This window comes from Bombus flavifrons, chromosome 4 (assembly GCF_040668555.2).
Source record: "Bombus flavifrons isolate JBK064 chromosome 4, iyBomFlav1_principal, whole genome shotgun sequence".
NCBI lineage: Eukaryota > Metazoa > Arthropoda > Insecta > Hymenoptera > Apidae > Bombus > Bombus flavifrons.
This window is the reverse complement of record NC_138445.1, coordinates 3,660,677-3,683,334: the sequence shown is the minus strand read 5'-3', so window position 1 is coordinate 3,683,334 and position 22,658 is coordinate 3,660,677. Positions and strand designations below refer to the sequence as shown.

At 37.0% G+C, this 22,658-nt stretch overlaps 1 protein-coding gene and 1 long non-coding RNA gene across 14 annotated transcripts in view; one reads left to right on the top strand and one right to left on the bottom strand.

Annotated features, from left to right (window-relative positions):
- The window catches only part of LOC138179003 (uncharacterized), a 201,149-nt gene extending 183,346 nt beyond the window's left edge, over positions 1-17,803 (top strand). For all 5 annotated transcript variants that reach the window (XM_069111397.1, XM_069111396.1, XM_069111401.1 and 2 more), the window contains exon 6: positions 14,470-17,803. In XM_069111397.1, the coding sequence (XP_068967498.1) occupies positions 14,470-14,677 (208 nt within the window). In that variant the 3' untranslated portion in view covers positions 14,678-17,803. The remainder of the gene's footprint in view (positions 1-14,469) is intronic.
- Positions 4,784-10,510, bottom strand: LOC138178874 (uncharacterized). 9 transcript variants are annotated; one of them, XR_011172848.1, is made up of 6 exons: positions 9,813-10,510; positions 9,459-9,629; positions 9,152-9,286; positions 8,475-8,983; positions 7,422-7,618; positions 4,784-6,639 (listed from the first exon to the last, which is right to left on the bottom strand). It is a non-coding gene; the product is annotated as an uncharacterized LOC138178874 (long non-coding RNA). The 9 variants fall into 9 exon arrangements; XR_011172847.1 differs by lacking the exon at positions 8,475-8,983 and having other exon boundaries at positions 9,152-9,289; XR_011172849.1 differs by lacking the exon at positions 8,475-8,983 and having other exon boundaries at positions 9,152-9,289; positions 9,840-10,510.
- Positions 17,804-22,658: the final 4,855 nt, after the last annotated feature.

Here is a 22,658-nt window from a genome sequence, read left to right as displayed (position 1 = left end):
TATCCTTGTTTCTGTTGCGTATTTGTGCATATAACAGGCATATATTATTGGCAGATAGTACACCTGTAGCGATACATCTGCAATTACATTTCCATCGTGTTTCCTTCAATTTTCTCACTCCTATATAATCAACAAAGACACACGATAAAGATATTATTTTCCTGGATTATTTTTTCCATTTAGTTTTTGATAATATTGCAAGATATTTCATTTCTCGTATTTATACATTTAAGATTGATGTATGATCACTGGTAACTAATTACTATCTTATCGTACTTTTACCGTAGTTCCTTTTATTTTTTCTCTTATATATAATCAACAAAGTTACATGATAAAAATATTATTTTCCTCGATATTTTTTTCCATTTAGTTTTTAATAATGTTGGAAGATATTTCATTTCTCGTATTTATACATTTAAGATTGATGTGTGATCATTGGTAACTATATTACTACCTTATCGTACTTTTACCGTATTTCCTTTTATTTTTTCTCTTATATATAATCCACAAAGTCACGCGATAAAACTATCTTTTTCTTTGACAGATTCGTTTATTTTTTAACGATATTCGAAAATATACAGATATATAAAGTGTGTTCACTGTTCAAGATTGATTAGTTCCCAATGTTTTTCTCCTAAACGATAAGTGAAATTAAGAGGAAAAATGAAAGAGGAAAAGGATGAATGGTTCAAGGTGAACTACATATTCGCGATAATATCTTTCTCGCAAGTGCAAAAAACGCGTGTGTCTTACGCAGTTGCATTATTATTTTTTTTTAATAGAAACCTTCTTCTCTGATGGAAACCTTAAAAAAGATATTAGAGCAACAGAGACGAAAACTGATCGATTTAATTTTGATATTTTAACTTTGTAGAATTTTCTCTTTCTCTTTTTTTGTATTTTCAATTTTGCAAAATTTATTGTATGTAAGACAAAGGAAACATAAATACAAAAGTACTTCGTCTTTCCTTCTTTTTCATATGGTATGCGACAAAATTGGAGTGAAAACATCTTCCAAACTAATCGATCGCAGTCAACGTTTCCCTAATACATACAGTGTCGTGAATAATTATAAACTCAAGCCCATTTTTAGATTTTTCACGATAGCGAGACTGAATCTTTGGCTGAGAAAAAGTGTAAACTCAGTGTTAATTTTCTTATAAGTTTCCACTTTGTCTCTTATATCTTCTATCAGTCTTGAAGCAACAACGCAGAAAATGTGTTTCAGTCTACAAATATCCGCAACACTGTAGGTTTTTTCATAAAATGACGAGAGGATTCGACGTATGCAAAACGCACACAGATATTTACGCTTGCGAAAAAAAAATACTGTGAATATGTTGTTCGTTTTGAACCATTCATTCATTCCTCTTATCGTTTACGAGAAAAACGATCTAACAACGTGAACAGTGAACACCCTGTATATAAATTAAAATTCTGTGCCGGTGAAACGAACGTCGACGAAAACATTGTCGGTGATTTGTACATGTCGGTGAATAAACAATGTGGATGAAACTGGTGTCAGTCAAACTGGTGTCGATGTAAATTTTGTCGGCAAAATGATTGTCGGTAATCACACACCAAGCCGTCCATCTACATGTGCTAGAAAGGAAGATGTCGGTTTTTTAGATAGAATACTTTACATACGATATTTACTTATCAGCACAAACAATATAATTTCTTTACATTGAAACATATATTTTTTCACTTCTATTTATTCATTTTATCTGTTATTTTTATTGTATTTATGTTTATTGTTACTTATATACTGTATACCGTATTTGTTGTGTGTTTGTATTAAGACTGATCAGTGTTAAAAATGTAATCAGTTTTACGATACGTACGAAACTGTGTACATCGTAAAACTGTCTGGTTTCTGAACTTTAATTTCTAGGAATGATTACTAAAAAATGAATCCTACCAATAAAAGTAGATCGCGTAATTTTATACGTTTTTATTGTATCAACTGTGATTCTATCGTGATGGTAAAACAATCGCTATTTCGTAATTTAACTTCATTATAAATTATATCTATCATAAAATAGTAACGCAGATGTTTGAGAACTTACGTACATCGATAATAAGATCAAACAAATTACGTGAGATATCTGCTGTAGATTAAATTAAATAAAAAAGTTCATTCTTGGACACTCGTGTCAGTCCCTCGCGAGCATACCTTCAACAATAACAAAACTCTCAATTTGTTCACGCTTCTTGTTACGATAAATCCAAATCTTACCAGGCATTAGATATTTCGTACAATTTCTTGTCACACGGGTAGCAAATGAAATTCTTCTAAATCCTACCTGCATAGAATATTCCATACGATTCCTGTACTTTTAACAAGCGCAGCAGAATCCACATCAATTTACGAGGCAACCTCACGCATAAATACATACATAGCATATTCATATTCGTCTGTGAACTATAGCCATATCTACTCTTTGAAGCGATCTGTACAATATCTATTCCATGCTGTTATTAAATAGGTTTTGGAGTTCGATATTTAATTGATTCACACAGATTCAGTTTTTATATTCTGTATTTCACCACCAGCCATATGAACACACCGGATACACTCAGATAATTAAGACATGGCGGACGCCAAAACAAAAGAGCGTCGTTAGAAGTCGTACCAACTTTGCATGTAGGAACTAGTGATCATACCAACCTAATATTTTCCTCAACACATGCATCGTGTTTTGCACCCGCGGTTTTATATTCCGCGTATTGTTCGCTACGAAATAAGGCTTCGATTAGAGTGAGATGGTCCGTAATAACAGAGGAAAAACACGAAAGCCATCGAAGCGAAGCGAGACGCATACTCGCTCTTATATATTCGCCTGATGTTCCTTTTTCCAGCATTATCGATGCACCGGTAGAGCCATGATATAAATCACTATACCGTAACGCAGCAAACACAGTTCGCTGCGAGTGGATACTAGAAAACGGTATATAGAAAGGGCATGCAATAAATGAAAAATCATTGACCTAGGATCGGAAATTTTAACGAATCTGATACGCGCACGTTCGAAAAAAGAAAAAAGTAGCAGCGAATCGAAAGAAAGTACAAAGAAACCAGATCGATATTTGGTATAGCGACGACTATGAATTTTGAAGACCAAAAGCGAAGACTATTGTTATCGAAGTAAGGTAGGAGGAAATTAAGATGCATCGAATGTTCATAATTGTAGAATTAATTTGCATGCGTTAACCTTACAGCCATCTGCATTGACTTTTGGTTGCAGTTAAAATGTCGAATATTTAGATCTCGAATATTGTTGATCCGAATAAGAACAATTTCTCCGAATTGCGAGATTTGATTTGACGCTGAATTTATTCTGCTAACAGTCCACTGTTGGTTTATTGGTTTTGTCATTACTATTGGTATTATTTCATATAGAATTATTACTGTTTGTTATTTACTTATAGCAGTATTTTTCTCGGCAATGTAACAGCGCTCCAGTAAATTATTAATGAAAGGTAGGAAATGTTAAGGGAAGAAATAAAACCGTTAGAGAAAAATCAACGATACAAATGAGTGATACAAATATTCCAAAGTAAAATTCAAAGCTTGTTAACAGAAAAATATCGCAAGTTGTTCGATCAAGGTATTTGTCGTTGCTTTCTGTAACTTTAAGGCGCTTCGATCTGAATTATTTGGATCGTGGAAAAATATCTTTAATCCTGTAGAGGACTTGTACAGGATTATAATATAGGATAACGAGAACTTGCTGTTACAACCCCTCAAATATATTTAAAATAATTAAATAAATTAATAGATATAAATAATGTCGAGAGACGCTCGTACAAACGTATTCGCTAAGACAGTGTATAATTAATTGCTCGCTGATAACTCGTAGATATTGATCGATAATTAGCAGCGACATTGTTTTGCCTATAGTTTATTTATTATTACATTACGTGTATCCTAACGATCTTGATACTCCGAAACAAAACAATATGATTTGAATTGTCCTCTACTCATGTGCCGCTATAACCCTTTGAGCGCTATAAACGCATATATGCGTTCTCACATAACCATTGAATTTAAGCTAAAAGTGGCATTAAAGTGGCGTGATAAAAAAGACGTATGGATGTTATCCACCTCACATTCTGATAATTTCTTTGAAACAAAAAATATTAATTACCAAGCTGGCAAACCAAAGCTAAAACCAAAGTGTGTAGCAGACTACAATGGCTTGATGGGCGCAGTTGATAAAATCAATATGATTTTGATTTCACTTCACTGCTTTCGAAAAAGCACAAAGTGGTTATAAAAAATATTTTTTCCTCCTCCTAGACCTCGCTATATATAATGCATATATTCTTTAGAAAAACGCTAATAATAAAACTGGAATACTTGAAAATTTTCATCTGCTTCTCATAAAAGATATTTTGAAAAAGTACCCACCACGCAGAGTAAAGGCTAAAAGAGGAAGAGTTCATTCGGACGACCTTCCATTTCGGTTAATGGAGAGGCATTTCTCTACATCTGCATAACTAAAGAAAATAATAAACATTCTTCAAGACAAAGATGCGCTGTTTGCACTAAACATAATCGCAGGATTCGTGTTACGAATGCAAAAAATGTAACATTGGCTTATGTATTGAACCCTGCTTTGATATTTAGCATACAATACAAAGTTATTAAATTTTCAATTTAAAAGATATAATTTCAAACTTTTATATCGTTCATGTTATTATTGCTTAATAAAATAAATGGTTATTAAGGCTTTTGAGCTTACTACATAATTTATTTTAGTTACAATCGATATATTTTGCAGTGAAAATTCAGTCTGCTCAACTTACGCTGTTTCGTAAAAAATACGCAGCCCACAGCGCACGCTTAACGTCGGACAATGCAGCGCTCAAAAGGTTAAACAGAATCCAATTGACAGCGTATTGACAAAGCAAAACGTTCTGTGAAATTGCTGCGTGACAACTTCTTCCGAGTGCTTCTGCCACAAAAGACATCACGACAAATCTTGGGTGGAAAACGTTGCAGCAGCCAGTTTGTTCGCTAGACATTTTCCTCCTTTGGATTATTAGATTATTTCTGATCGATGCAACACGCGTTATCCAATATCCACTTCCAATTAGTAGATGAAACACAAATATGACTTGACGACGATTGGCGCTTGTCGTAGACGCGACATTTCTCCACGTTGGACTTCATTAAAATGGTAACATGACTTGAAATTATAGAAAACAACGGCGTATATTTTGACCGAAAAACTGGCTGTATTTCCTTTTTAATAAATTTTCAATTTCGCTGAAGAATTTGGGTTATTCATTTTTTTATCTAGTAGATAATTCTTAGACACGCGATGTACGTTTTGCTTATATCCTTCGCGTTTTTATTATGAAAAATTCATCTTTTATGTATGATGATTCCTTATAGGTTCCTGTGGATCTTCGGCAGGTTTGCTATGAACAATTTATTTGTAATGTTGTGGATGAGGAACGCATTTGTGTTCGATGTACAGCGACTGATTATAAACTCACCCCTATTTTGAAGTTTGTTGTAATATTAAAACAAAAATCGGCGAAAGCGCTTATATAATTTCATATTACAATATGAAAGAAAACAGAAGATACAGCAAACAGTTAAATTTTCTTCTAAAATTGTATTTCTCGTTCCGAACACATATAAACTCAATGTTAATTTCGTTACCTTCTCATTCGATATTTAGTGGATTTTCCTTTATCTTTAATTACTTCTACTAATCTGCCAAGCAGGCTATCCGCTAACTTATTTAAAGTTCCGTTTCGAATATCCGCCCGCACGGGAATTTACCTTTTTTCCAAGTTGCGCGATATTTTTCACAGGTAGCTTCCTCTGATTGTAAACTTTTGTATTCTATCCGGAAATTTTGAAAGCTTCAAAGTCGCTCCAATCTCGCTGAAAAATTGTCTTTTGTCTCTTATTTCGCCTATGAAAGACAATAATTCGCCATGTACCATTGCTTCGTATCCCATAGCGTTCAATCTACCCTTTACAAACACAACTTCACTGAACAATATTCGGACATGAACAATGGTTTCTTGGAAATATCGAAGAAGTAATGCGGAAAATACGTTTGAGTCTGCAATTATTCACAGCACTGTACGCGTAGTACATGTTCAGCGTACGAATCAATAAACTTCGCCAGCGTTCAGAATCTTATTTCGAGCGTTCATTTCCAAGATATAATGATTTCCGTGTATATAACAAACACAAAAGCTGTATCGATGGTACAGTGAATGCAGCGTAGTACAAGTGCTCGTACTTCGTTATTTATTCAGAATTGTATTCCACACTGATATAGTACACGGATACTGTTCAAAATCTACTAATATACCTCTCGTGCTTTATCGTGCACGCAAAGCTGCATCCATTCACTGTATCCCTTGGCTATCAACATGATCGTGGCTAATAGTAACTGCGGCTTCGTTAACGTTTATTGCCAATTACTCGTGTGTGTTAAACTTTCTATTTGAATGTACCCTCGATCCCTTACAGCTTCGTAAAAAGAATGAAAAGGGGTTAGGTGAACGAGAGGAACATGTTACCAACAACAGTACCAGTTTCTCTTCGACATTGTGAACGCGTAGAAATGTTGGGTATTGTTATCCTGTTTTCCAGCTGCTATTTTTCTACAACAGTATGACCAATCTCCTTGCAAAAAGAATCTCGTAATTCGAGTACGCGTACGTTAACGTGTTTTTCGGATGAAATGTTTGCAGATATTTTATGGAATGATTAATTGTCTATGGTGCACATTTGGGAAACATCGAGATATAGACAGTATCAATATGACATGGCCGTGTGTGTTTAGTGCTAATTTTTTACTGCTATTGATGCTAAACGTAAATATTGTAGAGAAGAATAATTCATCTCAACTGGGATATACACACCCGTCCTTCAATTTACGCGAATGAAAGTGAAAATGCAAATAAAGTTTGTCAGTACAAAAGAAAAAAAACGTACACATACAATGACTTACTAGTAATGTCATTAAACGTAATGCGATTGAGTGTACCAGTTGAGGGATCAGTGTACAAATACAGATTTATATTAGAATTATATTATATGTAATATATGTAGAAATTTATATTAGAAATATATTACATATCGTATATTAAATATTATAACATAAATTCTTAACGTTAACTTTATCCACCAAAGCATCCACGAATTATATAACATAAATTCGTAAAATTAATTTTATCCACCGAATCTCCTACGAATTTGATTTTTCAAAATACTTTATGCTGATTTCAAATATTTATCACGTATTTTCGCTTATTATTTATGCCAATATCGCGGATGCTTTTGTATTTGCAAAAGGAAGAGGAAGAGGTAGACAGAATGTACGAAGCAACCTAATGATTCCCTATATGTATAACGTGATAACTATATTTTAGTGGCGTCTTACCTATATTGATAAAGTTGATCAGTCGCTGCTTCTTTTTTGAAAATATTTTCTTAGAACTGAGGACTCGGTGGCCTCGGAACTGAGAACTGATTTTACATATTTCTTAGCATCTCACAATTTTGCTAGCGATTTATCAATCTTACAATATCAAATTTCAAGAGCAAAATGACTCATTAATTGCACATGCACCAGCTTCCCTAGAAAAATATAAGTGATGATTTCATGTACCAAATATTACTATCAATAATATAAATCAATAATATAAATAATATAAATCATAAGGAAACGAATAAGTATACATTCTTTTTCTGCGAGAAAGGTTTTGTCAGCGAGAACAAACCTAATCTACCAAAACAATTGTCGCGTTTCCACGATATTCTCGGTCCACTATCTCTCAATTATCTCTGAAGCGCCAAAGAAACCGCAACGAAAGCAAACAACAAAGAACGGACGACTTTACGTTTTACGTTTCAACGATACTTCGATAGACCGCGATGAAATTTCCTTTTCGTCCAGCCGACGATGATTATTTCGATGGGAAAGTGAAGGCGACGGCCGAGTCACATCGTCGTCGAGGGCGAGGGATGAGAAATTGAAATCGATAGGCGAAATTGAATACTTAATTGGACTGGGGGACTCGTCAAATGCATCTACGTAACCTAACGCGCTGCATTACACACCCCTGACGATATTGTACGTGAAAATCAACAGCGCCATCCTAAACGACGCAGCAATACGATATAAATGTGATAACAACATTATCGCGATTAACTGTATAGCTGCGTAAATGATATTCTCGTTAACCGTCAAAGCTGCTTGATTTTCGACTGTCAAATTCGTTTCGAATAAAAAAAAATTCTCCAATATCCTGGCAGCAAAATCGCACGTGTCGCTCGACAGAATCGCATTTTTACGGATGTTACGCACAGTGGCTACTATACGGAAAACTTAGAAAATCGCCACTTAGGAAACTTTTATACACGGTATGTTTTTTTAAGTACACACGCGCGATTACTTCTCTAAGTATCGAAAATACGAGAAGATGTTACGAACAGAGGTTGTATGGTATCGGAGCAGACATAATCCGGTGTAATTAGCTTTTTTGTAGACAGCCAAGTAGAGGTCATACGAAGGTGACACGCTTTTCTTTTTTTTAATGGAATCGTATAGTTTATATAGGTATTTCCTACAAAAAAGAAATTGACTTATTTGTGTGGAAAAGTTATTTTAGTTTAGAAGATGTTTTAACTTGAATTTGTGAAATTTAACGTTTGAATATGTACAAGGTGTTCCAAAAATTGTGGAGCTTTGTGGGCAGGGGATGAATACGTTCTTAACGAATATTCAAATTCAGCTTTTTTTTAAATGGAGATAATCTACGGAGCCTTCTTTCCGCTTGTACTAAAATTTTGCAAATAGCTTGTATATTTAGTAAAGAATTAGTGTACTGAAGAATTAGCATATTAAATAGGTGTTGAAAACTATTCCACCGAATGTTGAGACTTGTTCATATAATGGATAATTGGACTCTTTTGTGCAGAAACCTACCTACCTATAATGACCTAAAACCGAGAAAAGTTAGTTTAAACATTTTGATTTTCAACACAATTCAGCTTCGCCTATATCGAGTGCATTTTATTTCTGCTCTTTGTTTCGCAAAATTTTTTTCTTTTTCCGTGGCTGATTAAATAACGTGTAACGTAGTTAATATTATTTTAAATATTGCTTACTTTTTGTGGATTGGTATTATTCAGGAAATTCGGTTATTATCCGCATCAAAATCAAGGCGTTCTACGTTGAAGCCATTTGCAACTCTAACAAATCCTACTGTCGCTAATTTAAATTATCGTAGAAATGTACACAATCTGCTGGAACGAGATGCATCGTTTCTCGTAAATTTTTAACCCTTTGCACTTGAGAGGCGGTGTTCCGTGCTGCAACTCCAGTGGCGAGCGAGAGGTGACAGTCCCTGTTTATGCTAGATTTCGACATCTCCAATTAATGAGTGCAACATTGGCTCGTAAATTGGTTGCTTACCTCTTTATGTTCTTTGTTAAGAAGTGTAAAGTGTTAGACTTTAAAAATGGAGATAAAATATTTAATCCCATATCCCTCCGAATCATGGCGAAAGTATTATAGTTTAGAGATCCTCAAAAAATGATTTTCAGAAGTGAAATTAGCTCAAATAAAAATAATCTTGATTTTGAACTGTTGAAAAATGAGGTCAATTATATTCAAGAATGCATCTTGGTGAATGCTTCATAAATTATCGTACAAAAAATAAAATACAGAAATTAATATTACAAGATCATATTCTCAAAGATGTAAATATAGATAAACTATTGGAATATGATATTTTTGTAAGTTAATTTGTATATAAAATAATTTTACGTTAGCTGTGATACACGCGTCACATACACGCTAAATCATCCAAAGTAGCTGCTACGCTCGACCTCGAGTGCAAAAAGTGCAAAAGGTTAAGTTTCTCCTCTGACACGAATTTGCCATTCGGCCATAATATCTGTTGAGAATTGTGGATCTTAGTCGCTGAAATAAATGTATAGGAACACTCACATTACATGTAGAAATGATATTAAAATAGTTTCATTTTTATATAATATGTAATTTACAAGATACTCATAGATAAACATTGTACGCGTCTCAGCACTCTTTTCCTCACGCCATCTTTTTTTGCCACCATACGTACGAAACATTGCATTCTTCTGTTTTACGAGACGCTGCGCACGCACATACATCCACACATTCATACTCATATATGTGTGTCACTACACACGGCTAATCCAGTGTAGCACACAAAAGTACACATATCTCAATAATATCGCTAAATAGAAGCGTCCATAATGTTAGGACATTTGTCACGAGTAACTTTCTTTAGATTTGTTAGAAAATAGATGTGTGTACATCTGTATTGTACGAGCGAGGAATGAAAAAGAGGAAGACAAAAGGAAAACGTCATGAGACGAACGCATCGCGTATGTATTGAACGAATGAATGTGCAATATAACAAATTCATTCCTGTTGAAGATGTGTAAGAGAATAGAGCGGTGTTCGTTAATACTTCAAGTTATTATGTTACATATAAAATAGTTATTCTGTTCTATATAAATTTTGTATTTAATAAAACGTTATATATTGTTACTTTAACAATATTTACCATTTCAAGAGCATTGGACGATTATTATGGGCGATCACGTGGTTTGCATGCAAGCTTTCTGCAAAGTAACTATACAACCAAAAAGGAACTAAGGCTCGATACTTGTAATAATTTTACTATGTAAGGGTCGTTGTATATGTTGGAAATTTTTAGATAACAGATGTGTTTAACTAATCTTTTGTAATTTTGAAGATTGGTTCTACATAACAGAGTTCAACTGTCTGTTTAAACTCTTTTCCGAGGATGATGAAGCATATGGAAATCATAGTTATTAATAATAGTTATCCAGCTTCGGAAACATATTCGCACGCTCCATTAACGCTAAACAATTGCAAACGATAAATCATCGAACTTTCTTATATCTATGAGATAGCTATCGCAAGTATGCAACAAGGTTGTTATCCGATTTCTCGTTGCATGCGATAAATCATTGGGAAAAAATAGTAACCAGGTTGCCAGTATCGATATCCCGCGGTACGCGTCGCCGATGATTAATATTCATCGTTCTGCGGATGCTTAGAGCGCGATGCCATACGCTACAAGATAAACGATCAGCGAAAAGCGCGCCGCACAAAGCGCTTGCAAGAATATTGACCTATCTAGAATGCGAACTGCAAGGCGTCGCCGTTGCATATTCAACCGAGCTATCGAACTCGAATGCGTGTGATGGGCCACGTGCTTCCTGCATCGGCCTCTGTCACGTGAATCTCACAGTCGCGTCGCGTTATCCATCGTCGTGAGATCGATGACACCTGCCTGGTCGAGCAAGCCCGTGTTCATCCAGATTAATGTATTAGGTTGTCCGAAAAATTTCTTACGTTTTATAAGGAAATAATAGACGCACAATGTTTTTTTGTTTTATATTAGTTTATTGAATTATGCACGAACATAATAATAGAAATAGAACGAAATGAATCATACTTAATTCAATAAAATAATATAAAAGAGAAATTGTTGTTCATCTATTATCACCTTATGAAACGAAAGAAACTTTTCGGACAACCTAATATCATAATCTGGAATACGTACGTGTAACAGCACAGTATAATATTTATAATATTATAAATATATATAAAAAAATCGTACAATATAAATCATTCGAGATATTAAAGTTCCATCGCCTTATAATAATACTTTTATCGATACAATCGCGTGATGTAATCTTCAACATGTCATCTTTTCGTCACTTCGTCATCGAAATTGTTTCGTTTCTGCCTCTATCTGTTTCAGAAGTTACATATATCAGGGCTTCTTCTAATTTCATTTGGAGGGTTTCCATAGGTCGATTTTATACGTCGATTTTATACTCTTGGCCTTCGCAATCTTTATACGGACATGCAATTACCGATCGAATCTATTTTCAAACTCCTACTTTTTTTCATAATCCGATGGAATATCTTTGTCTCGAAAGCACAATTGTCCGTGAACGACTTTCAGTTGTTAATGGTTTTCTTCTGTGGCCATTGTTGTCTCGCTTTTAAAGAAAACTGATTTTCATAGAGCGCCAGAGCAATTCTTGTCGTCATTATAAGACTAAGGAAGACCGAGAACCGCGTTAAAGCGATGCAGTCATTTAGAAGCGAACGGACAAAGCCTGGGAAATTGCTTACAAATCTCGGAATAAAATGCGATACAGGCTCTACAAATTTGCAATTATCAAGAAGGTTTAAGGGATTTAAGCAATTAAATTATCGAATCCAATGCTACTAGAATACAGAGTGTCTCTCGCGAAGCAATGGGATGTTAAACTTACACACGCAAGAAGAAAAGATTAAATTATATAATAAATTCCGTATTTCTGCATTTACAGAAGAATTATAGCTGTATATATATATATATGATCTAAAGATTTGTAAGATTCTTTAACACACTTTACACTTCCCTTTCAATCTTAACATTATTTAAGATGGATATAATTTATTTAGGTCTTCCAGCTATATTTTTGTTTACTTATTTTGCCTATTTCTTGCCATTTTTTAATTCTTCGAACTATAATACAAGTGTAAAAGAAATTAATTTTCACTGGTACATACTGTAGATACTAATTGAGTTTTTATTATTCTTCGTTATTTTCTAGTTATTCTTGTTATCTGATAGTATCATGAAGCTTTATGGTAGTTTCCCAAAACTAATTGCAAGAAACGTTTAATTTAACACATTATAGAATTAACAAATTATAATTATATAACTAATAGTGAATTATAGAAATATTCGTGAGAAGTTGCGATTATTATTTAGAAATTTAATAAAATCTGTAAAACAATACATATATCTGTATTTAACAATTAATATATAAATTCAATGAATTATATTTCCTTCGTTTATTACGCGGTTCCGATCACATTTCGTACAGAATCTACGTGTCAGCGGAAACACGGTTCAATTCCTCTTTTACGACGGCTGTTCATCTATCTTCGAATTGAAATCTTCGTAGGGTAGAATTCTTATCATCCACGATAAATAAAATGTTTCAATATTCCTCTGAATCTGATATTTCGTCCAAATATTGAAAGTTATACATATTTCGAACGACAAAATATCTTCGATGTCCGTGATTTTACTATTTGCAAAATATATGTCCTTGTAAATTCGCAAATATCTTTCAACAATGTAATAATGTGAAGAAATTTTATGTGCTAAAATATGTTCGTGCCTGTAATATTTTAAATTATTCATGCTGACAGAAACATAACTAAAACTTAAAAAATAAAGGAATCGATATTTCGAAAGCTAATTGCATTAATAAAAAGCGAAAATTATCTTCATATTGGGTCAAGAAATGTTTACCGATAACTTCGGTATTGATAGAATTATCATTAACAAAATAATTAGAAACATTGAGTCTTCTCCCATCTATTTGGCATTTTCATCGAAATGTTCGAAAAGCGGGAAAATGGGTTAATGTTCGAGATACAGAATATATTTATATACAGTTAAAAATTACCTTTCATCAACTATTAACAATATAATATATAATATAATATATTTTAACTATTAACTGTCTAATACCAAAAATATATTATATTAACTATTATAAAAATATATTAATTATTAACTGTATAATAATAAAACTGCATAAACTGATCGACTTGTAGACTTCCATTTTTGATTCTTCGTAATTTCATTATCTATATACATATTATACATGTTAAGTATAATATAAGTGATATAATATAACTGCATAAACTGATCGACTTGTAGACTTCTATTTTTAATTCTTCAAACTTCATTATCTATATACATATTATACATGTTAAGTATAATATAAGTGAGATATCCATTCACTTGTAGACTTTTCTATTAACTATTGATTGTATAATACTAGAAATATATGATATTAACTATAATAAAAATATATTAACTATTAACTGTATAATAATAAAACTGCATAAACCGATCGACTTGTAGACTTCCATTTTTGATTCTTCGTAATTTCATTATCTATATACATATTATACATGTTATTTATGCTATAAGTGAGATATCCATTCACTTTTGGAATTTTCTATTAACTATTAACTGTATAATAATAAAATTGCTTAAACCGATCGACTTGTAGCCTTCCACTTTTGATTCTTCGTAACTTCATTATCTATATACATATTATACATGTTATGTATAACTGATATCCATTCACTTGTAGACTTTTCTCTCTTCTTCTTCCTAACTTCGTCAATTACATATACTATAAATATTATAAATACTACTTACTATATATACTACAAATAAGACACATTAACCTGGAGAATTCTTCCTTGACTTTTCATAGCTTCCTTAACTATATATAGTATAAACGACATATATATTGATTTGTACACTTTCTTCTTCCACTCTTCGTGACTTCTCATTAATCAAGACTATTGTTTATTGCAGAACGGCCACGCTGACGAGCGCAGAGGACCTAGCGAGTGTAGGAAGCCCGCTGAGGGAAGCTTCGCCACGGCCGGAAGTGCGAGTGGTCGCTCCATCGCATCGACCGCCTCCTGCCCTCGCCACGGTCAACAACACGAACAACGCCAGTAACGGATCTGCGAATCGCAAATCGGTCAGCATACTGCTGCCCGAGCAGTCGAGTGGATGACCCGAGCAGCAGCACGGCTTTGTGCATCGTTGCGACAAGGAGCCGCCATCGATTTAGGAATCCAGCAAAAGAAAAGCGGCCGCTACGGCAACGAAGAGAAAGGCGGAAGCAACGATGACGAGGCTCGATTGCGCGACGAACACCCGGCATCCGAGATTTGTCGGACGATCGTGGTGCTCGAGTTTCGAAAGCGGCAAGCATCGGTCACGGCGTAATGCCCGCTTCCAGCCAGATCTGGCTGCCACGCCGTGACGATGATCGCGCGCAATTACCACGGCCATTCGTTCTTGGCAGTCAGATCTCTGTCGCGAGCAAGGGGTTCGGCGATATCAGACTCCGCGGCTGTGTGAATTAAAACGGAGTAGACGGCCGGACGAGCTAAGTTAATTCGCGTTATTGGCAAACGTTCGACCATCGGCATCGCCCCGCCAGCCCAAATTGCTGGATAATTCACGCTGCCGGCGTGATAGCCGAGACAACGACAATTTGTCCAACCGTAGTCGCTTTCAAACTGCTACTAGTTCGTTCGTTTTATGTCTCGTAGATCGGCCCGTCTTCCTTCTTTTTCTTTTTTCTCCCTTTCGCTTCTTTCGGTTCGAGCCAGCACAGCGCTGCTATTTCTGTCGCATCGTAAAGACCACGCGGGGAAACATGATGAGTCGATTCGAAGGACGCTTGTAAGTGGCAAAGATTCGAGAATCTTGACTTTTTAGTGGAATACGTTGCCCGTACTAATGAAAACATTGCAGTGTGCAGTTTAAGCGCAAATTGATTCATTGTTTCTTTGTGTATGTCGGTTATTCAACCGATGAAATTGAGTTTGTTTTACAACTGAGAGGAGGAGCACGTAAAATTTCGATTAAATTAGTGCATAAAGGTTCTTTTCCTCTTTGAAAAACTTGCTTCTTGCCACTCGCAGTGTTTTCTACGAGCGCTCTTCAATTTTTCTTACTTTCCTGTTACGTCGCTTGACCAACGAAACAATTGAAAAAGAGGCAGCCTGTGAGATTCGAAGATGTAAGTCTTCCGAAGATAGAACACAAATCTTAGAGAATACTAGTTGAACTTGTTTGATATCAATCTGCGTAACCGAGGTTATTTTTTAAATGCTCAGGAAGATAAGAAAAAGTCGTATTTAAATCTAAAATCAAATATGAAACTGATCGACAACGTATTGAATTAAAAAATTTCTCTTCTATAACAGACTTATCATGTTTCTCAGCTGTGGCCTTTGCGCGTATACGTGCTACGAAGGAGAAGCGTATCGAATTGCGAGGATTCTTATCAAAATCTGACCCACAAGATGCGTCTACCTTCTTTGAAAAAGCGAGACGATTAACAATTTGCGGAGGCGCAACGCGTGCTACGTCGTTGCCAACATCTCTGTAGCTGGAACGCTTTGTTACGTCGTGTCTCTTGGTGAGACGTAATTTATTAATCCTCGCGTGATTGGACACCGTATAAATTTAAGAAACACGATCATGTCATACGAGATACTAACGCGGACCTCTTTGTCTCTTGTTCGCTTGGAAAAGTAATTTTTTCTTCGAGTTACGTCGCTGGCTCTTCGAATGTGGAAGGTAGACGAACAGATGGAACAAACAAGAAATTCCGACTACTCGACAGCGCGACATTCTAAAGTCAGATTCCCTGTATTTAGAGTAATCTGCGTTCATCGATCGTCCAAGTTTAATTCTTTCGCAGTGTAAGAACACGACGAAGAGTCCCAAATTTCAAACCTACACAGCTTTTTCATTAGATAATCAACGTTAAGCAAAGCGCGTGTTCGGCTTCTGGCCGATGTTAACGCGTCCCGAGGATTTTTCATTTTTACGCTTCTACAGCGAAACTTTTTGGAACTCAAGATTTTACCATCAAAAAACGATTGTACCTAAAGATTTGTAAATTTATTTACATAGCGTACTGTATCGACGCAAACGATACGAGAAGCAATTTTCACATTTCTGTCTTCGATATCGTCAAAGTACACAGAGTTAAGATACGAAACTGTATCTCGTATACCGAAAACTGTATCTGCTAGCTTGTCGACGATTACATTGTGGAAGGGTTAAGCTGGCCCTATCGATCGAAAGAAACTCGCGCGATATTTCGAAAGATTCCTCTCTCGGAAGACTCTCGTTTCAAGCCAAGCGAGAAACCAAGTCGGCCATTCTCTGCGCGAAAGTCTGCGGAAGCTTCGAAACGGCGTTCTTCAAGAACAGGAATTGAGATCGCGACCGAATGGATAGGATTTCGTCGAGATCGATCGCCTGTCGTTAGCCGAGACGAAATGCAAAAGATCGACGCGTTGACCCTTCGGCTGCGTCTTCGTTGAAGCAACGACGAGGACCTGGCGATCTATGTTTGTGGAAGATGTGGCGCTCGTTGTCCAATGTCTCTGTCAGTAACGAAAGTTGCCGCTTGTTGCCCATTTCCAATTGCGGCAGTAAAGATCAGAGGAAAATAAGAAACGCGTAGCAAAACGTGTGGACAACGTGATTCTGCCAGTTGACGTTCGTTGGCGATTACTTGGAACACGCAGCAACAACAGGCAACGGGAGGTTCCTCGTTGTGTTGCTTCGGCGGAGACGTGGCTTTTGGCTTTGGACCTAAACGTACAACGCATAAAACTTGCCTTCGTTCTGTTTGTAATTTTTAACGAACAATTCCACGATGTTTGCGTAACGCTGTACGTAGAATCGCTTCGGATATCCCTCGCTTTCCTCGTTGAATTTCACGGCGATGATTCGGATAATCGGCTGATCCGATCAGTGCGAAACCTTTCATTTGTAATCGCGTGTAACGCTTCTTGAAGACGATGGCGAATAAGAATTCAACCGTGTAGTTTAAGTTTCTAAAGCCAGTATTAATGGATCGTTGGTAAATTTCCGCGTCGCTACGAAGACGAAGAATCGAGCGGCTTAAATGTTCAAGCTCACTGACAATCTACCGGACGAGTATCTGAATCAGTTTGTTTTCGTGTTCGATTGCACGCCGAGACAAGAATACGGGAAACTGGGATATGTTTGCAGAAAGATCGCAAAATTGTCGAGAAGCCAGATACAATGTCGAAACGAATTACTCTTCTGTTCGAGTCGAACGATTTTAACACTAGAATTCCCAGAGTGGCGAAAATGACCAATTTACGATCCTTTAGAAATAATTCTGTAGATTGGCGAAGCAGCAGTTTTGAAATTTCGAGTGATTCTTTGTAAAATGTATGGACAAAGTGGCCTTTTGCCTCCAATTATGTACAATTTTCTATATCTGTTACTTTCGCTCCTTTGGTACAGGTCTCATATTTGATCGTGGGTTGTTCTAGTGTTAAAGAATTCGAAGTACGATGGACGTGATACTGTCGAATGTACTCAACGTTTCCCCATCAGAACTTTAGATACGACAATCAATGGACCCCGAGGAATCATTCGCAACGAATTGATCCGTTCTTCGTTGCGACCACTAGACTGGCCATGTGCTTTCGAAAAAGAGCGGCGGGAAAATTGCGCGAGATTAGGGAAAAAAAGAGATTTCGAAAAATCGAAGGAAATCCATGCTTATACATTCGCAAAGAAATATCGACTGCTATTCGACTGTATGTAAACTTATAAATGTCATTCCACTGTTGCTGCAGCAAGTTGTGTCGAAGATGAGAAATCGATTTTACACGGTGCATTCGTGATTTACTTAGAATAGTTGAACGTTCCACGACGATAGAAGAATATTGTTCCCCGTTTGTTTCAGCATCGGTACAATAAACGTTCTTACGTGTGTAAGAATAATAATCGAGTCGTTGCGCCGATATGACTCGCGCGTCATCGTCGAACATGCGTCTGCGAAAAAGCATGACGCGAACGAAACGTGCTCAGAAATTAGATTAAAAGGCAGTTTTCTCTGATGAAAAAAAAACAAAGGTGAGAAAAAGAAGAATAAACATCAGCAAAGGTCTATAAAGATAGTCGAACGATGGAGGAAGAACGTTTCAAACTCTTTTGTTTGTCACATTTTAGATAAATTAACGAATTTCACCATCTTGATAAGATCTAGCGCTATCTCTGCCCACGATAATACACCACACATACACACAAATAACGCTTAGGTGGAATTAATCGAGAAAAAGAGACTTCTAGGATTCGTTGAAAAATCCCTTCGATGGTGCTTCGTGGATTAGTGCTTTGATGAAAAATTAAATCGAGGACACATGGTTGGACGACTACTTCGAGTAGGAAATTATCGTGGGCTCTAATTACACGTATAGTCTTTAAGATTCTAGACTTAAGATAACGCATACGAGTCGCTCACGATTCGCCTGTCTGCTCGGTGGCTGCGATCAGCTGGAAGCTGCTAAGAAATTAGCTCGACCGGTCGCCTAAGTTTTAGCTTCGCCAGACCAGCAGCACGTTCTCTCGATTCGCCGGAACTTACGGTCGGAACCATCGTTCGACTCGATATTCGGCTTTTAATCGCCAAAGGGCAATTGGAACCGCGACCGAGCAGACACCAGCAGATTTTAAATAAGACTCTAGTCCTGTAAATACGTAGCTAGACGAAACGTAAAATGAGAAAACGATCGGCGGAACTGTTGGCCTGAGAACATAATCTTGAGACACGAAGTGTAAAATGTTTGTGGTTCGCATGGAGATTAAGCCGTCACTTTGTATCTTGAATTTTGCAAAACAAGCTATTCCACTCTGACGACTGGCCGCAACTGTTTCGTCGAATGACGAGGTTCGTAAGCGAGGAAGGCAATTTCGAAGACCGAAATTTCGCTCGATCAACCGAACAAAATATAAATATGAAATGGAAGAATTATAATTTGAGAATGCTTGCAACTGCAGAGGAGCGCGTAATATTTAAAATCCAAAATCGACTTTTTGCAGTAAAATCTATAATTTCATACTTTCTAATATAATTTCATTTTTGTCGGGTCCCACTTTGTGCGAGCATGTACGTCATCTACTGATTCTTCTAATTTAACTACATTGGTTACTACGTGCAGGTGAATTAAGTTTATATCGACTCTGCAACCGCGGGCGATTTTCCGAATTTCCCTTACAGAACTGCGAACGAACTTTAGATCTATGCTGTATTTTAGTCCATATCTTCTCTAGTTTATCGTATGAAAATTTTCAAAAGTATACAAAAATAATGTCTTTTTCTTTTTCTTCCATTCTGCGTATCAAGGATCCCACCACGAGATCTAAATGCCCCGAACGAGAGTTTATCTTTTGCACCAGAAGCGTTATTCCATAAAGTACACGCGTCTGTTGCGAGAAATCTAATTCTTAAAAACATAGTCGATGAGATATAACGACCCGTGCGTTCAAATACGAAACACGATTGAACCCAGGAGAAGTATCGTTTAGCATTGCTCGAATGTTGCACAAACTCGAAGCAACACGACGATCGCGTGGAGCGCTATTTCCACGTCGCCCGCGGTTGGACGGTCGAACACGCTCGTAAACAGATACATTTTCCATCAAAAATACATCTCCATGCTGTCGTACATATATCGTTGCTCAAGAACAAGAGAAAAAAAAGAAAGAAAAACAAGCTGATACATTCGAGTGGGCCGAGAAGATCAAAGCTGCTTTACCAACTGCATTTAATCCCGCGCGATCGTGCAGAATCCGGCCGCTAGCCACAAACATGTTACGGAAGAGGAAGAACACTGGTTTCTGATATATCCGACAATATATTTACATTAATCGTAACGGTCTAGTACACGTTCTCGTATGTAGCTCGCTGTACGGCGATTGTTCATGCACCCGTAGGGAAGACTGGCGAGAGGAAGAGACGATCGTGCGCAAAGTGGCGCAAAGCGGAGACGATTCGGCGCGAAGGAGCCGCGTACCGAACGGATGACATCGGTGATCGACCTAAAATTGGTCTGCGAGCGGATAGGAAGAGAAGAACGAGAGAAAGAAGGAATGAAAGAAAGAAAGGAAAGAGGTCGAGGTTCATCGTGTTACATTCAGCGAGGCAAGCGCGCTTGTTCGCGCGAAATAGCGTGTGCCAAAAGATGCGTCGAATTCTTGTTTAGCGATACGCGAAGCTCGCGAGACGTTCTCGGTCTCCGGTTCGCTTTCGATCATCCAACGACACGAATTGCGACCGAAATGATGATGAACAATGATTCGAAAGAACGGAAGAGAACACCTTGTTGCTAATTATTTAAGAATTATTCCTCGTCGAAAACACGTCACACACACGCGCGCGCATACATACACACACACATATACACACACTTGTATAGACGCGTGACATGTTTGGAAACGCGCGACACGGCCATCCTCGTTATCATCGAATCGAAGAAGCTTCGCTGATGAAACGTATGCTCAATACGCGAATCGAATCGATGCATTCCTTTCTTCCGGGGCCGAGACGAAGCATACGGCGCGCGCTCGTGAAGCGGAAGATCAGGACGCGCCTTCACGCGTCTACCTAACGTAACTTAAGCGAATGGATTTCGTTCTTTGCGGATTTAAAAGAACTAAACGACGAGACGAGACGTTCTCATTGCCCCCACCCTTCTTTTTGTTTCTGTTTCTAGAGAGTGAGAGCGAGAGAGAGAGAGAGAGAGAGAGAGAGAGAAAAGAAAAATAAAAAAAGAAAGAAAAAGAAATATTGTGATAGAAAAAAAAAGCGTAGCAACTTAAGGCGTTATTAGTTATGATTTTAAGCGATTAATTAAACTACCATTTAAGGACGCGAAGAGAGTGAAGCAACACAGGATACATCGGCCAAAAACATCGGCGATCCGCGTGAGGATCGCGATCGATAAGCTGGACGCTCTTATCGCGCCTCCAGATGTCCGTGGCAGCGATCACCCAATCTGAACTTGTTAACGATCCTATATCAATCGCATGCACGCGATATTCGCGCGACGCTAATTATTAACTGCGATCTCTGTTCAAATATCGGTTTTATAGCTGTCGATGAAAGAGGCTGATTAAACGATACGATGGAATTACATATACAATGTACGTATTCATATATACGGTAGATGTACGATTATACTTTACATGTAACGCCGGTGGAAACTGTCCCTTTTAACCCGACCCTAAGCCCGGTTTTCCGCATGCGTCATTCCGATTGTTCTTCGTGCAAGCCGTTTCTTCTATTCTTTTTCTTTCGAAATTCAGCGCGACCGCGATGTTGCTTCAATTCCGATCGTCCAATGTTTCAAGCGACTGGTGGACAAAGCGATTTCAAAAGATCTGTCCGTCGTTCGGCGTCAGTTTCCCAAGCTCTGTGAAACAGCGAGGTGAAATCTCCTAACTTCGAGATCGAGGAGCGCCCGTAGAAAACACCGTAGGTAGCAGAAGAGTTGAAGAATTTTAATTTCTTATTCGAACGTGTTCTACGTTCCAATGAAGACACTGCAGTATGACATTTGAATGCAATTTCGCGCTCTAAATGGTCATCGACAGTGCTGGAACGCTACAGAGGAAAATGTCAATGCTGATGGACGTCAGTTAATCGTTTTTTAGCTTCTGTCTGTGGCATTCAGCTTTCTTCGCATCGAAGAGGCTTTTTTACAGATACATCTTCCTTTTTCGTAAATTTGTACAAATTAAAATTGCATTTTTGATAAATTACATCAATGCATAGGTTCCGTTTGTTTTCCAAAATACTCGTTTCACCCTCGCTCATGGTATTTTTTACAGGCACTCTTCGATCAATTGAAAGCGTAATCGCGTGACGTTTGTTACGGTGGGAGGTTCTCAAACATTTTGAAGAACGTTTTACAATTTCAACGCTGTTACGCCTTTTCAGAGTGGTTTTTCCACTCCACTCGATCATCCTATAGTTAACGTATCTCCTAGCTTTAAGGAAGATATTAGAAAATTATCGTTAACGTGTGTAATTTCCCGTTTTAGTGCTACGTGAAAGGTTTTCGTAAAACGTTCGAAGCGAACTTGCTACGCGAGAGTTCGTTCAGAAACTTTTCACTTTTTTATTCGTCAACGTAGATCTGTTC